We start from the raw sequence: 17,303 nt of genomic DNA on the forward strand, positions 1-17,303 counted from the left end.
TAAAAGAGTATTTCACTCAAAATGAAAATTCTGTCATCATTTACTCCATTATGTTGTTATAAACCCGAATGACTTGCTTTTTTTCTTTGGAACACAAAAGATATTGTAGAATGTCCAGCGTACTCTTTTCCATTAATGGGGATTAACGGGAAAAAAAACTAAATTAGGGATGGGCAGATTGATTCTAATGTATCGATAATTCAGATACTGATGTTGTATCATGAATATCTATAAAAATAGAAATTCTAAAGTTTTAAAACTAGTTATTTTATTTTTTAGATGCCATGAAAATGAATGCAAACCTTAAAGGAATATTCTGGGTTCAATAGAAGTTAAGCTCAATCGACAGAATTTGTGGCATAATGTTTATTAACATCAAGTATTTTTGACTCATCCCTCCTTTTATTTAATGAAAGCAAAAATCTGGGTTGCAGTGAGGCACTTACAATGGAAGTCAATGGGGCCAATCCGTAAACGTTAAAATACTCACTGTTTCAAAATTATAGTCACAAGATGTAAGCAAAATGAGCGTTACCATGATTTAAGTGTGATAAAATCACTTACTAACCTCTTCTGTGTAAAGTTATAGCCGATTTTACAACTTTGTTGCCATGACGATGTAATGCCGTAAACCCTAAGACGACAATAAAATGACGATTTGAAGAACTTTACAGCTCAAATAATACACAAGAATTAATGTGTGCTTTTATAAAATTATAAACTTCACATTTCTGACTTTAAACCCTCCAAAAATTGGCCCCATTCACTTCCTTTGTAAGTGCCTCACTGTAACCATGATTTTTGCTTTTTTTTTTTTTTTAAGAAAAGGAGGGACGAGTCAAAATTTATTTCTGTGGTAATCAACATTATGCCACATAATATGTCGATTTAGCTCAACTTGTACTGAACCCAGAATATTCCTTTGAGTTTCAATGACCCATTTTATCCCAAGAATAAAAAAAAATGAAAAAAACATCTATTTAATAGAGGTATTAACATCGGTGATATTGGCCTTGTAAGTACTTGGTATCATAGCGAAAAGAAAACAAGTGGCATCACACGTCCCTACATAAATAGTACAATAAAAGATGTCCAAATAACTATTTTCCAAGTCTTAGGAAGTCATACAGTATGACAGCATTGTGTGATGAACTAAACAAAATCGCTAAGTCGCTAATCACTGAAAATCTTCCCCTCTGCCGTAGCTATATCATCACAATTGCTCTTGCATTCAATGAAAATATGGTGCTCTAAGATATGGTGCACCATGCGAGGTTTCACATCACTGACATCAAACCTGCAACAACATGGATTGGCACACCATATTTTAATTAAAAGAGGCTTAAAAGCAGTGGTGAAGTGGAAGATTTTCAGTGGATAACTGCCAAAATTCAGATTTTCACATTGCAAAAAACGATTGTAAGTCTTCAGTAAACATGTAATATAGCATATGCATTGTCCGAACTACTTTTAGAGTGCTTTTTTGTCTTTTCTGGAGCTTGACAGCCAGTGATCACTGTCTACAATCATTGTATGAAAAAGGACTCTGCTTTTGTGTTCCAGAGCAGACAGAAAGACATACAGGTTTGGAACAGCAAGTACCCAGGTCAATTTCAAGATTCAGCATGAATTAATCCTGTAGATGCATTATATATACTTAGCCGAGAACAAACTGTGCACAAAACTACATTTATGCAATGACACATCATCATAGATGTCAGAGTACGATGTTTCAATCTTTTGCACACATTATTTTAGTCTCGTTACAGAGGTACAGCCTTTGGCAACTCAATTCCATCACTGCACATAACAAGCGGCTGCACCTTGGGGGGAACGGAGTGATTTTTAGTCTCTTCCTGTTTGAGAACCGGCAGACTGGCACAGGTGTTAATATGAAAGCCAGAACAAAGCAGAGTCGAGACCTGTGATGCAGTCTCACGGGATGCGCTGACACTAAATTAATCCGAGCACACCCTGCCAACACTTTCTGCACCAATCCTAAAGAGATTTCTAGAAGAGCTCAGCCAAGCTCCACCGTGAGCACTGTATGAAAGAATCCTGCTAAATTTACGGTAAACAAACAAGCGGCTGTGGTGTCCAGAAATTCACTATTAACAATACAGTAGCTGTGTCCAAAATTGTTTCCTATAGCCTTTCACATGGAACCTAGAGCTCACACGTGCTCATACCTTCAAAAACACTTCCCTCTTTGGCCACTGGGGGCAGTGGTTCAATTTTGGTACACACAGACCGATTTCAGCAGAAGAACTTTCAAACTAACGTCGCCGAATTCACAGCGAGTTCAGTTTGATTTTGTAATGGTGTCCAAAATCTGAATGGACAACTTACTGTTCAATGATTTAACAATTTCGGAGAGTGAGTGACAACGTTTATTTTACAGTTCATTAAAAAAAATTGAAAAAAAAAAAAAAGTTCATAAACATTTGCGCTCTACGTCCTCGTGGTTGCATAGTGATTCGCCTCAGTCCGGGTGGCAGAGGACGAATCCCAGTTGCCTCCGCGTCTGAGACAGTCAACCCGCGCATCTTATCACGTGGCTTGTTGAGCGCGTTGCCACGGAGACATAGCGCGTGTGGAGGCTTCACGCCACCCACCGCGGCAACCACACTCAATTCACCATGCGCCCCACCGAGAACAAACCACACTACAGCGACCACGAGGAATTTACCCCATGTGACTCTACCCTCCCTAGCAACCGGGCCAATTTGGTTGCTTAGGAGACCTGGCTGGAGTCACTCAGCACACCCTGGGATTCGAACTAGTGAACTCCAGGGGTGGTAGCCAGCGTATTTTACCACTGAGCTACCCAGGCACCCTTAACATATATTTCATTAACTAATATAATGCTAATATTCCAACGGATTTGAATTACTAAATTCCACTGTGTACCTTAAAATTTACTATGAAATAGATAATAACTGTGTATAGACTGTGCACAGTGTTACACACAAACACAAAGCACTGTTATGGTAACACTAATGATGCTAAAATGAAAAACAAACAGACATTAAAGGTGCACTCAGTAACTTTTGGCTTGTGTCATCTTGGACTTACAGTGACACCTAGTGGTGTGGATGCAGCATCATTCAAAATCAAGTTTTCAGTTACAGATGCCATAGTTGAAATTCACTATTCATAGTCAGCCATGATTAATTTAATCCAAGAGTGAAAGTGTCCAATAACAAGACGGTTACTGAGATTAAGCGAGTAGTTTTCGGCTGGTCATGTGATTCTAAAATGGCCGCCCCCATGAGGGTGCCCCTGCCCCATGTAGAATAAAACAGCTTTTATAAGGTTATTGATATGACTAGAGTCCTCATCTCATGTAAGCGGTCATGATTTTATACATATGTTACAAAACTACAACTAATTTCTTTTAGGAGTAAAACTTTTAATGGGAAAAAAATAATCAGTGAGTGCACCTTTAACTAACCAACATCAAATGTAACATAAAACACCTAAATGTACATAATTAGAAGAAAAATAACTATTTAAATTACTTTAACCAAATGTGCTGCATCGGGTAAGAAATTCTGGCAACATCCTTTTGCTGTTTTGTACCTTAATTTTGTTAATATTAATTTACGTAAATGAATATAAATTAAAATTGATCTAATCTATGTAAATAATAATTAATTAGTAAAGTATTCAATGACAATTCATGCTTTTACTTAAAAATATATTTAGAGTACAGTATTTTTCAGAAAAATTACATAGTGTCCTATTAAATCTAATTTAATAGCACATTCGATAAAGTACCTTAGTTAAGCAATTAACAAACATTTAGCATTTTTAGTTCTGAATGTGATATAAAATGTACAGTATATATATATATACACACACACACACACACAGTATATATGTATACATGCAAAAAAAAATTCAGTTTGTCACTGCAGTAAAACAAATGATGATAAACAAATAAGAGCAGAAAGAATGTGGAGAGGTTTTTATAGGGTCTGTGTTTAGGAAATGCAATTCGACAAGAATTTGTAGCTGTCATTAGCTGGTAAAAGGAGGCGAGACAGGTGCACATGAATGCGACGGTGACAGCACTCTGAGGCGTTTTTAAACAAGGGCTCTGCTATGGGTGATATACTTTTATAGCGCTCTGAGAAAGCTCGGAATGCTGTTCCATCTGGAGGGAGAGCTGGTGCATTCAGTCGACGGGAGGAAAACAAGAGGAGACATATCCCGAGTCATATTCCTGTCACTGCTACAGAGAGATGATTTATAGGCCGGCGAAGAAGACACTGTGGAGAAAGTGAGATGAGGTTGACGGCGGGGTTAAAGGAAACCTTGGAGTAACACTCACAAGAAACTGGTTTACATCGACACACCTGCTTAAAGATGTGAAAGTAGGCTAAGCGATATATCAAATACTTGCAATATGTTTGGAATGTTTTTAATTCACTTTTAACTCTTGTGCCATGTTAGTTTTGTGCTAACCCATTTTGTGTTCCCGGTCAAAAATGACCGGCCCACTAAGATTTATAGGTTTATAAATTTCTCATATTGCGTATATTATCACAAGATATTGCATTAGATCTTTTTAATCAACTTTTTGTAATTATGACAGGTTTTATACTAATTTTTTGACCCTATTTCTAAAATGTATATATTTTTATTGATAGAAGGATTACTTGAACTGAGCTTTTAACGGGCGAGTGGGGGGCACTCCCTGCGGAAAACAAAAAAACCATTTACATAATAAATGAATAACCACTTGCCTGATCTGAACAATAGGAGTCATTTTAAAGCTTAGAATCTAGACTTTACAGTGCATATACCTGATCCTACCAATTCATAAATGATGCGTTTTAATTAGCTGACAAATAAGAACTGTTTCGTTTTCATCATTTGAAAATTTGTTATCCTGGTCCTGATCACCCTGTCGGGTTTATTTTTGTGATAACAACCGGCTGACTGTACATTATCTCTTACATAAACCCATTCACATTAGTACAAATCCATGTGGTTCACCCTATCGGGATGAAAACGACAAAAACAAAACCATTCCATTAAACGACTTCAGAGCAAATACATAACTATTGAGATATGTACTGAATATCGCTAAAAAGGCAAAATATATATATATTTTGGCCAGTATATCTTGATGTATATCTCGATATATATATATATTATATTTACATTTTTTTAGCTATATCATCTGTCCCTACCTGAATTCTTCCTGAAAACAGAGCCACTGTTTTAAACACACACACACTGGATGGATGAGAAACACGCGCAGGCGTCTGCATCAGTGCCCAGCTCACATCCGCAACATCCACATGCCAATATCCCCCAGCAAACACACACACAGCATAACCACACTTACACAATGCAATATCCCTTGGTCTAAACTACAACACAATATCCACAAATACATATAGTTACACATATAGTAGTAGTTGGGTAATAAAATACGGTTACACAACTGAGAATAATGACTCTTTCCTGCTAATTATCATCATCATTTAACATCTGCCTTCTAATCATCTGCACATTAATTAAAACTGGCTGAGACCCCACATTTTATAAAACTGATAGTTACAACTCTAAAATATGATTGGATGAGCTGCGCATCAATTGAATTCTATATTGATGCGGCAGGTTGTACCATTCATCAAATGATCTTTGATCATTACGTTGCTTGGCAACTGTAAACAGCCCAAAGTCAGACTACTGAACTGTTGAATTACTTTGGGAAAGAATTGTTTATTGGTGGAGTTTGCTAAGGCGAGCATCACTATTACTACTGCTAATACTCAACATGTAACCCATCCCGCAGGTTTTGTGCTACAGACAAGAAAGATACCTCAAATTGTACAGCTGTATAGCAGGGCTCCAGACAAAAATAAAATAAAAAAATGACTAAAGAATCTTTATACTCTTTGAGCTAGACAATATTCAATAACACTTTTTGTAACATTCTTGAATGTTTTTTAGAACACTTTTCATTACAACAAAACTCAGTTGTGAGTACCTTTAATTACACATTGTCATATGAAGAACTAGTCACTAATTAGACTGACTACTGTTTTTATTAGTTTCATTCTCGGCTCGAAAATTCCCGATGAAGGTCTTATTACTGAAAAAATGCAGTATTAAAGGAATACTTTATAAAAAATTTGATCAAATTAATTAAATGACATGACGATTAATCAAATTAATTGCAATTAATCGATAGATGATAAAGATAATTCATATAAACAATGCATATGTAAGGGGGTTTCGAGGAAAGGAAGAGGCGAGAACCGGCTTGACAACTTAAATAATAATTTATTAAACAAAAACCCAACCAAAAACACACAACTAAAAACACAGCACAGCTGTCTGTAATTCTCTCTCTCTCGAACTGTCGTCCCCGGCCGCCTTTATCCCTCGCGCGCCCCATCAGGCTGATTGGGGACCGGGTGTGTCTCATTCCAACCCAGCCCCGCCCTCCTCGGCTCTACACTCCTCCCGGCGTTGCCTCAGGCCGGGGAGCCCCCGGCATGACGTACATCCCCCCTCACCCTTCCTCTCCGGGTGGGGGGGCGTGCCTTATGGCCCGACTGCCGGCGGGTCCTCCCCGCCTTCCTCGGCCTGGGAGGAGACAGGAGGGGAAAAAAAAAAAACAACACAAAATGGCAAGGGAAAGGCCAACACGGAGCGGCAGAGAGAGAGAGAGGAGAGAGAGAAAAAGAAACTCACCGGTTCTCTGATGCGCCGTCGCGTGGTCCTCGATCACTACTCCACCCTCTCAGGCGGACTGCAGCCGCTCCTCCCCGGGCGGACCGGAGTCAGACCTCCGACCCCCAGCGGACAGAACGCCCCTCCGCGTTCCCAGCGTCCCGTGGGGACTCTCCTCCGCCCCTGGCAGCGGCCCTACCACTCCAGGCAGTCGGGGAGTCACTTCCCTCCTCCCCCGCGGACGGCGGTCTTCTCTCGACCCCTCCGCGTTCCCGGGGGACGGCAGGGCACTCCTCCACCCCCGGCAGCGGCTCCCTCGCTCCAGGCGGTCGGGGAGTCCCGTCCCCACTCGCCTCGCGGACGGCGGCCGTTCCCCGCGTCCGGGTAGTCGGGCTACTCCGTCCCCCGTCGGACGGCAGCGGCGCTCCCCTGGGTGGACGGCAGTGTCGAGGACTCTGCGACGGGAATCCCTCCTCCTTCCCGGGTTTCGGCACCAGTGTAAGGGGGTTTCGAGGAAAGGAAGAGGCGAGAACCGGCTTGACAACTTAAATAATAATTTATTAAACAAAAACCCAACCAAAAACACACAACTAAAAACACAGCACAGCTGTCTGTAATATTCTCTCTCTCGAACTGTCGTCCCCGGCCGCCTTTATCCCTCGCGCGCCCCATCAGGCTGATTGGGGACCGGGTGTGTCTCATTCCAACCCGGCCCCGCCCTCCTCGGCTCTACAGCATAATAATTCAAATATTTATAAATATAATACGAAGGGCCTTCACTTTTAAAGAAATTTCTATACGTGTTGTATATCTGTCCATACACTACCTGCAATGCCTTGATGGATCCCAGGTTCAACCTCAAGTTACGGCATTATTGAACTGTAGATCCAGCAGGGACTGATGTGAATCTGAGGGCAATCACTGCTCAGTGTGAAAGTGTAAAGTTTAACAGTACTCTGCAGTAAAGGTGAGCAGTGCTACAGAACTCCACAGTAAACGCGTGTCAAGTGTTCGACCTGCAGGTCTCTCAGTGACGTTTGAATGTGGTAGGTCTGCTCTTATCTTAACGCATAGATCTGCCCTCATGGAGAAGATACTGCCAATCAAATGCATGTGTGTGTGTGGTTCTTACGTGCTTCTCTCCTTCAATTCTCTTGTCTGCGAGCTGAACAGCATCCAGGTACTTAAAATGCAGCTCCATGAGTCTGTCCACCTGCAGAGAGCAAGTAAACGAGAGGGGATAAGTGCGTTACATATGCACCAAAAATGTGACATGCATTTGAGACAAAAATACAAATACAGCCAAGAGAGGCAAGAAACATCACACACAGCAGGATATTTGAGTTTCAGGACACAGTTTCACATTTTGTAAATTATTTCCTTATTTAAAGATCATGCATAATTGTCTAGATGTTAAAATACCATATTTTATCTAGTGGTCGACCAATCTGTGCATTTGAAGGGCCGATGTTGATACAGATAACTAAAGAGCAGATATCTTGAGAGCAGGTGGGCTGAAGTACAACTTAATAATAGCAAATAAAATGTTTGTAAAATTGCTCAGTTTAAATGAACTCTTAACTTACATGATATTTACATAATACGTACTAAAGATACTTAAAAACACAAAATGTGCACTATTCACTGACAACTAGGCACAATGACCAATGCTGTTAATCGGCAAGTAAAGCACACTCAGCTTTTCAAACATCTTTGTTCTGTAGATTGTTTTTTTTTTACACCTTTTTTACTTCATCATTAAGGTTTATAAGTTATCACTAATACTCAATTCCCCTCTAGAAACATTTTTAAGGGATTTTTACTTCCAAAACTAGACTGTTGTGCAATATTGGGCACAGTTTTTGGCCAATTCTCATCTCAAAATGGCCAATTATATGATTTATTGGTCTTTAAATTCTCCTATTCCAGTTTATAAGGCAGAGTCAACTTTGTAGGTTGATTTCCTCAAAAAAATGTAAATACTGTGGTGGTATAAAAAATTGCTCCGTTTGTTTGAGCAACCCGACCAGCCCGACACAACATTGGCTCAAATCAATGGCGTGAGTTTGAAGCGGGACTATCTGTTAATCCAGCCGACAGGTGTTCAGGAAACCTAGAAACAGTCACTATTTTCGCAATTCCGTTTGGTACCTTAAAGGCACGGAAATTACGCACTTCAGCTTTAAATCAGATGGCATCAAAGCCTTCATGTGACTGAGGCTGGTTGTGTTATTTAAAGACAAACAGAAATATTTGTCATCATCTGTCTAGCGCAATCATAATGTTACAATCTGAAGCGCATATGGCCGATATCCTTCAGCTGCTGAAACTACCAATAATCCAGTGCTGCTGTCAGAGTGATAAAGCAGAGCCCAGCAGGACTGTGAGGGTTATTTTAAGAGTAGTGACTGCTGAGCGATAGCAGCTCTTTAAAACGGCACACGTGTACGTACAGGTGACATATGGAGGCCCCTAACCATGACTAAAGGAGACGTATAACAAAACACAAAATGTACAGTATGACAACGGCAGTGGAAGTTCATACAACACACATATAAGCCAAAACATGGATTATATTAATGCATGCTTGATGAGTGATGAGGCAAAAGAAAGAACAATTGGCAAAATAAACAAAAAATGAATGACTAAATACAAAATGGACAAACGGAAAAATAAAAAACAAACAAATGAACAATCGAATAAAGAATAAACAATGGGGGGAAAAAAACAATTAAACGAAAAAAATAAACCAGAAAGATAAAATGAACAACATACAAATGACCTACCGAATAAAGAACAAAGCAAACGATGAACATTGAAAAATTAACAAGCAAAAAAAACTATGAACTACCAAATAAAGAACGAACAAACCAAAAAATAAACGAACAAATGAACGAATAAAGAACGAACAAACTAAAAAAAGTAAAAAACAATTAAATGAACAAACAAATACAAAATGAACAAACGAAAAAATAAACAACAAACAAATGAACAATCAAATAAAGAACAAACAATGGAAAAGTAAAAAATGAAACGAAAAAAATAAATAAACCAGAAATATAAAAATGAACAACGTACAAATGACCTACCGAATAAAGAACAAAAGCAAACGATGAACAAATAAAAAAAATAAAAAAATGAACTACTGAATAAAGAACAAAAGCAAACGATGAACAAATAAAAAAAAATAAAAAAATGACCTACCAAATAAAGAACAAAAGCAAACGATGAACAAATAAAAAAAATAAAAAAATGAACTACCGAATAAAGAACGAACAAACCAAAAAATAAACGAACAAATGAACTACAGAATAAAGAACGAACACACTAAAAAAAGTAAAAAACAAACAAATGAACAAATGAAAAAAATCAACAACGAACAAATAAAGAACAAACAATGGAAAAGTAAACAATTAAACAAAAAAAATAAACCAGAAAAAAAAAAATAATTTACAAATGAACAAATGACCTACCGAATAAAGAACGAACAAACCAAAAAAAAATAAAAATAACTACTGAATAAACAACAAACACAAATAGTAAACAATGAAAAAGGAAGATAAAAAAAACAACGAACTACCAAAAAAATTCTCATAAAAATGAATTATGAACAAATAAACAATGAACAGAGCAAACAAACCTTAAATGATGCGAAAAAGAACAAAAGAACAAAGAATGAACAAACAAAAGAATGAATTGAGACTCAGAGAGACTCACAATAAAAGTTTAGTTTGCACAATTATTTTTAAAGATTAAAACTTGCATACATTTTAAGAATGAAATATGTGATGTTTTTTTAAATACCTTCATGTTGGGTAATCAAATTAAAAATAAATCTTAGAACAAAGACTGGTCAAATGTAATGATTTTATGCTTATAGTGCCAGAAATGACCACATCATCATCTGATCTATCACGAAAAGTCAGTATATGCTTTATTGTAGTGTTAACTCTGCATTAAACCTATCTGCCGCAAACTCTCCTTAAACCCCCTTCAGTCACTTCCGCCATTTTTAGCAGCAGCAGTATCGTCTTATTTTTACCTTCTCGCAGTCGTTCTCTGTGAACTTGCTGAGGAGTCGACCTCTCTGCTGTGCTTTCAGGTTCCTCAACATGGAGGCGATGATGGAGCAAACGTGTTCTGAAGGGAGAAAACAACAAACAAACAAGGGTTTAGTGTCCTTATTTTACACGCTTGTAATATTTGTTCACGTAAAAATAAAGGAGAAACAGCAGCAGTGTGTGGGTGCCGACATCAAAGCAACAGAGATGTGATTTTCCAAAACAAATTCGGTGGAACTGTCTGCAAAACAACAAAACACATTTTTTTAAAGATTACATGTCTGCCGTTTTTAAAAGTTCTCCTGCCAGTTACCAGTTTGCAACTTTCTCTTGTAGCTGTGAGAGTGATTCTGGTTGAGTTTTGTTAGTTCTTAATGCAGCAATAAGAGAAAAGTTAACATCTCGAGACAAATGAAAAAATGTGCATTTATTTTTAAGGAATCCAGTCAGTTATCTCATCTCTCAATTTGAAGAAACAAACAAAAACTGCATTTAAAGTGTTGCAATAAAAACAATGATTTAAAAACAGAAACAAGACGAATTGTTTGTAATGTCTGGGTGATTTAATTGCGCCTGTAGCCTCCTGATCATGTGGGAATTGACAGTTAATCCTCTGAGTGAAGATAAAGTAACAATTCACAGTAAAAAGTGATAATTTACTAAAAGATTTAAAAGAAGAAAAACTCACGGAAATTGTCGAGAGAGCATGTGATTGCGTTAGACAGACGCTGGAAATGGAAAATGTGAGAAAGCACTAAAAGCTCGCTGTGCGCTTGCTGCTGTCTGCTATAATATCACACTAATGAAGAACCATTAGAGCTGAGCAAAACAACGAGAGAGAAAATAATCAGACAAAACTAAATCAGAAATGATTTCACTCTACGCAGGTTTAATTAAGCTAAATTAAAACAGATGCAAATTTACACTAGGAACAGGCCCATCACACAAGACTCAGGACTCAAGAAAAAGGAGGAAATGTGCACTTGTTAAGACCTGTGGCAGAATAATATGATGTCCCATGTCTGTAGCAGGTATTGGAACGGTATGAAAACAGCTGAGACAGGCCATATGATAGACATATCAGATGAAACATGGATTACACTAATATCTGCGTGTAGGTCTCCACAATTAATCCAAAAAATAATCACGATTACAATTACAGCTGTCGCAATTATATAATCGTGATTTGTGAAAAGTATCAATTACAGCATTCCATTTAGATTCACTTGGCCGTTGTGTGCATAATGCAAAGGCAAATATGACGTGTTTAAATGAGTCTAAAGGCATATCAGTAATGCTCACTCTCTAAATTATACTGTGTACAATTTATTCAAAATGTGAATAACACTTTGTTCTTCATGCAATTTAAATATTAGAGCAATTCAGGAACAAAGTTGTTTTGATGCACTGCCTACATAAAGAATATGGCATGTAACTGCCCCACACAAAAGAAGTATTTCAATGTAAATTCTATTAATCGAAATGAATAAGTCACAATTACATTATCGAAGGAAATATCTACCATTATGATTTGTAATAATCGTGCAGCCCTACGTGTGTGTTAGTTAAACAAAGCTTACAAGTGTTGACAGAGTATAAAGAACACATATAGATGAAAGAGAAGAAATAAAGAAAAAACATTGAATAAAGAGAGGAATTAATGAAACAAACGAAAATGAAAGAGCAATCCAACAAAACAAAAAAACGAAAACCAACAACGAAAACAAAAGAGCACATGAACCAACAAATGAATAAAGATACATAAAGTGTCAACTAGGCAACGAAAGCAATAAAGGATGCTACAAAAAAAAACGAAGTAAAATCGACCAAGCAAAAGAGCGAACTAACAAATAAAAGAACCAAACAAGAAGATCAAACAAACGAGAAACTAAAGAAAGCCAGCAATATGAAGTATAATGGTTTATTTCAATGGAGAACATTTAGAGCAGAGTGAAATACAGCAACAAAAGTATTCAGATGCAACAACAAAACCAGCAACGAAAACAAAAGAGCAAATGAAAGAGCGAACAATCATAAAGAAAGTATCAACAAAGCTTACAAGTGTTGACAGAGTATAAAGAACACATATAGATGAAAGAAAGAGAAGAAATAAAGAAAAAACATTGAATAAAAAGAGAGGAATTAACAATGAAACAAACGAAAATGAAAGAGCGAACAAACAAAAAACTAAAACACGAAAACCAACAACGAAAACAAGAGCAAATGAAAGAGCGAACAATCATAAAGTACCAAAAAATAATAGAGCAAATGAACCAACGAATGAAAAAACAAGATCAAACGAAAGAGTGACAAAGTGAAACCAAAAAAAAAGAGCCTGAGAACCAACAAATGAATAAAGATACATAAAGTGTGAACAGAAGTAAATGAAAGCAACAGAAAGCAAAATAAAGTGTCAACTAGGCAACGAAAGCAATAAAGGATGCTACAAACAAAATGAAGTAAAATCGACCAAGCAAAAGAGCGAACTAACAAATAAAAGAACCAAACAAGAAGATCAAACAAACGAAAAACTAAAGAAAGCCAGCAATATGAAGTATAATGGTTTATTTCAATGGAGAACATTTAGAGCAGAGTGAAATACAGTAACAAAAGTATTCAGATGCAACAACAACAAAAAAAAAATCTTTCATCTTCCAAAATGTTCCATCTCATTTTCGTCTATGCAGCCTTTAAAGCAAAATTCAAACTAATACAAATTTACAACCAACTGGATCCATCACAGACACAGGACCTCAGGACTTCATAAAAGTAGGACTCTTTAAAATCTGTGAATGATGTGGATTTAATGCAGCAGATTAACATCTCTAACCTTTGCCAAACACATTGAAGAAATAACGCCCATGCAACATGACCTTCCAGCCAAACCACTTCTCGTCTTTCCTTTTAATTACTAAAGCTAATGACTTCTATTGTTAACTTTTGTGTCTTCAGAAATACACTTAGTAATGCACTTACAAATCACTGCTACTCACAAGTGTTTGAGAAAGGTTATACACTAAAGTATACTTAATGACATTTAACATCACTGCTATGAGAGCACATCTATAAGAGGACATGATGCCGCACTTTGTCAGGTTAAAGATAAATACTGAAATGCCATTTCGTACAAGCTCTCACAATCTATAATCAGACGGCCTTGATAAAACAATTGAATTTGGCCTTGGCCTTCACTGGCAGGGAATACAAATGAGCCTTGTTGAATTTAAGCATCAGTCCACATGCATACGCTCGCAACTCTTAACGAACACATTACGCATTCTAATTTGGTGGATAAACGGAGGGGACACATTAATCAAGAGACGGCAACAGGAAACGCTCGGTCAGCACTGTGATGTCGCAGGTCTTTAAGGCGACTAGGGGAAGCACGGCCACCAGGAGAGGGAAAAGAGGAGCGTTATTAGTGGCGGAATAAAGCGTCTGTGGTGAGGAACACAGCCTGAGGGAGAGGTAGAGGATGAGAGGTGCAGGCGAGAGGTCTGAGATAAGTGCGTTATCTTCGAGCTCTGCCCCAGGAAAGCTTTTGTCATCATTACACACAGGAAAAAGGTGTCGGCTCCTCAATACCATCACTCCTGGTCTCCATGGCAACGGGAACAAAGGCAACTGGCTTTCAGGTCTGGAATGCAATGGAGTGCCCAGTAGGGGGCAGTAATCTTTGTTAGATTAGCCAGGCAAAGAAAGGGACGCTACTCGCAAGGTTGTTCCAAATGCTAGTGAGCAACAAAATACGTCAAGATGGGCCGTTATACAAGGCCGTTAGTGAAGTGCTAACATAAAGTGGTTGCTTCAAGGAAGTAATTTTGCCATTCATGTGATCCTGTGTTATGATTTATTTTGAAATTTTAGAAAACCAGGAAGAGGTCACCCAACAATGACAATTCTGTGATCATTTGCTCATCCTCATGTCATTCCAAATGCATGTTCCATAGTATGACTTTCTTCTGTGGAACACAAAATGAATTTCCATTTTTACTTGATCTATTCCATTAAGAACTTACCTGGAATTTCAAAAAGGAATAACATCTAGCATGTGCACTAGCTCATCTGCAGTGACAAGCCAAAGGAGTTTCGTTCCAGTTCGTGTAAGAAAATCCCGCAAAACAAAGTGGATTACCACATTATCAACGTACAAATCTGCAGGAAAAGAGCTGCTCATTTTCAATAATGAATCCATTAGAAAAACCTCTGAGAAAAGTGGAACAATGATCCTATTCCAAGTTTTATTTCAAACAGGAGAATTAACAGAGCTCTGGAGATCAGCGCAATTACACAAACGCTTTTGATCCAATTTAGCAAAGCAATTAAGGCACTTACTGCAATTATTACATGTCCTGTAGAGATTAAAAAGCAGTTAAAAAGACAATCATTAGAAATAAATGACCGGCTTCTTTTCCCTCTACAATCAGCTCAGTTCACATTCAGGCAATCTCGAGTCACTGTTGAGATGACCAAGCAAATCATCTTAAAAGTTGTATTACATCTCTCAAAAGAATTTATATTACTGTCTGTAACTGAATACATTTGGACAAACCACTAGAGCAATTAAGTCTTAAACACTCAGAAGCCACTGCATTGACTAATAAATGATCAGTCACACAGAATGACCATCTTTTGAGCTATTGGACACTTTCTCGCACAATGATGATACTGACTGCAGTACTAGATCCAAGTAGAAGCCAACCGTCTGCAGACAACTTACCTTTTTTTCCACTTCTTAACATACCTAATTTTAATTGTTGGCATTTTTGGCAGAGGATTCACATCGTAGCGTGTGTTCTGCAAGGGCATAATAATAAAAACTCTGTCATAAACACTGACATAATGCTCATTAATAAATGAACAAACATTAGTTATTGCTTAACTGATCGGTTCCTCACGTACACGTATATATGAAAGTTTAATGACATTTCCATTTTCTTGAGTGTACATTTACTGTAGCTAGACAGATAGAGAGCTAAAGAGAGAGCTAAAGAGAGAGAGAGCTAAATCCAGGAAGTAAAAAAAAAAAAAAAAGCCAAGGACAACATCCAAGGAACAGCAGGCCTCTCTCGTCTGAATTTTGCCAAAGCACACCTTGATGATCCTCAAAGCTTTTGGGAGAATGTTCTGTGGACTGATGAGTCGAAAGTGGAACTGTTTGGAAGACAGGGGTCCCGTTACATCTGGCGTAAATCAAACACAGAGTTCCACAAAAAGAACATCATACCTACGGTCAAGCATGGTGGTGGTAGTGTGATGTGTGGAGATGCTTTGCTGCTTCAGGGCGAAACATGAATTCTGCTCTCTACCGGAAAATCCTAAAGGAGAACGTCCGGTCATCAGTCCATGAGTTGAAGCTCAAGCACAACTGGATTATGCAGCAAGACAATGATCTAAAGCATAGGAGTAAGTCCACCTCTGAATGGCTCAAAAGAAGCTAAACTGAAGTTTTGGAGTGGCCTAGTCAAAGTCCTGACTTGAACCCGATTGTGATGCTGTGGCAGGACCTTAAAAGGGCAGTTCATGCTCAAGAATTTAGGAGTAAAATGTGTTTAATTGTCAATTGTAATGGTCCTAAAAGAGGCTTTAATTTCATTATACAAAATTGTATTTCTTTATTTTGAAGTGAAATATGACATGGGCGTTTCTGTCAAGTGTAGCGTCAGTTCAGGCTGGTCACGCTAGTCAGCTTGCAATCAGCTGATGCTCAGCTGACCATGGTGTCAACCAATACAATTCAGACTCCAATCAATGTGGTCCTTTTTAGGGGGCCTGGGTAGCTCAGCGAGTAAAGACGCTGACTACCACCCCCTGGAGTCGCAAGTTCGTATCCAGGGCGTGCTGAGTGACTCCAGTCAGGCTTCCTAAACAACCAATTGGCCCGGTTGCTAGGAAGGGTAGAGTCACGTTGGATTAACCTCCTCGTGGTCGCTATAATGTGGTTCTCGCTCTCAGTGGGGCGCGTGAGTTGTGCGTGGATGCCACGGAGAATAGTGTAAAGCCTCCACACGCGCTAGGTCTCCACGCTAATGCGCTCAACAAGCCACGTGATAAGATGCGCAGATTGACGGTCTCGGACGCGGAGGCAACTGAGATTCGTCCTCCGCCACCCGGATTGAGGCGAGTCACTACCCACCACGAGGACTTAGAGCGCATTGTGAATTGGGCATTCCAAATTGGGGAGAAAAGGGGAGAAAATCAAAAAAAAAAGTAGTCCTTTATAAGTCTTCCCTTCATTCATTCTCTCAGCTGCCTTTTTATAGCATGGATGCAAGCTGCAACTTAACACCCTCCATCCCTCTGCTTCACCTCTCATATGACGGCTTGCCTTTTAGTTTTCTCTAAGTGTTGTTGTTCTGTGCTCTCAGACTACAATCGATTGCCAGTTTGGAATTCCTATTTTCAATGTGTAATGAATCTTGTTCTTGATTTACCACCTGATATTCAGTATTTGGAGTTCAATAAGTTTTCATTTAATCTATTAAGCAATTGAACAACTGTTGCATGTCGTACTGTCAGAAATGTTATATAATGTTGTAATAATCC

The 17,303-nt window shown here is 38.3% G+C and overlaps 1 protein-coding gene across 1 annotated transcript in view; it reads right to left on the minus strand.

Annotated features, from left to right (window-relative positions):
* Positions 1 to 17,303, minus strand: part of LOC127418778 (beta-catenin-like protein 1) — a 56,031-nt gene that overhangs the window by 14,645 nt on the left and 24,083 nt on the right. The window contains exons 12-13 of the mRNA XM_051659595.1: positions 10,739 to 10,836; positions 7,829 to 7,909 (exon numbers count right to left, since the gene is read on the minus strand). Of these exons, the coding sequence (XP_051515555.1) occupies positions 7,829 to 7,909; positions 10,739 to 10,836 (179 nt within the window). The remainder of the gene's footprint in view (positions 1 to 7,828; positions 7,910 to 10,738; positions 10,837 to 17,303) is intronic.

Source organism: Myxocyprinus asiaticus, chromosome 28 (assembly GCF_019703515.2).
Source record: "Myxocyprinus asiaticus isolate MX2 ecotype Aquarium Trade chromosome 28, UBuf_Myxa_2, whole genome shotgun sequence".
Taxonomy (NCBI): domain Eukaryota; kingdom Metazoa; phylum Chordata; class Actinopteri; order Cypriniformes; family Catostomidae; genus Myxocyprinus; species Myxocyprinus asiaticus.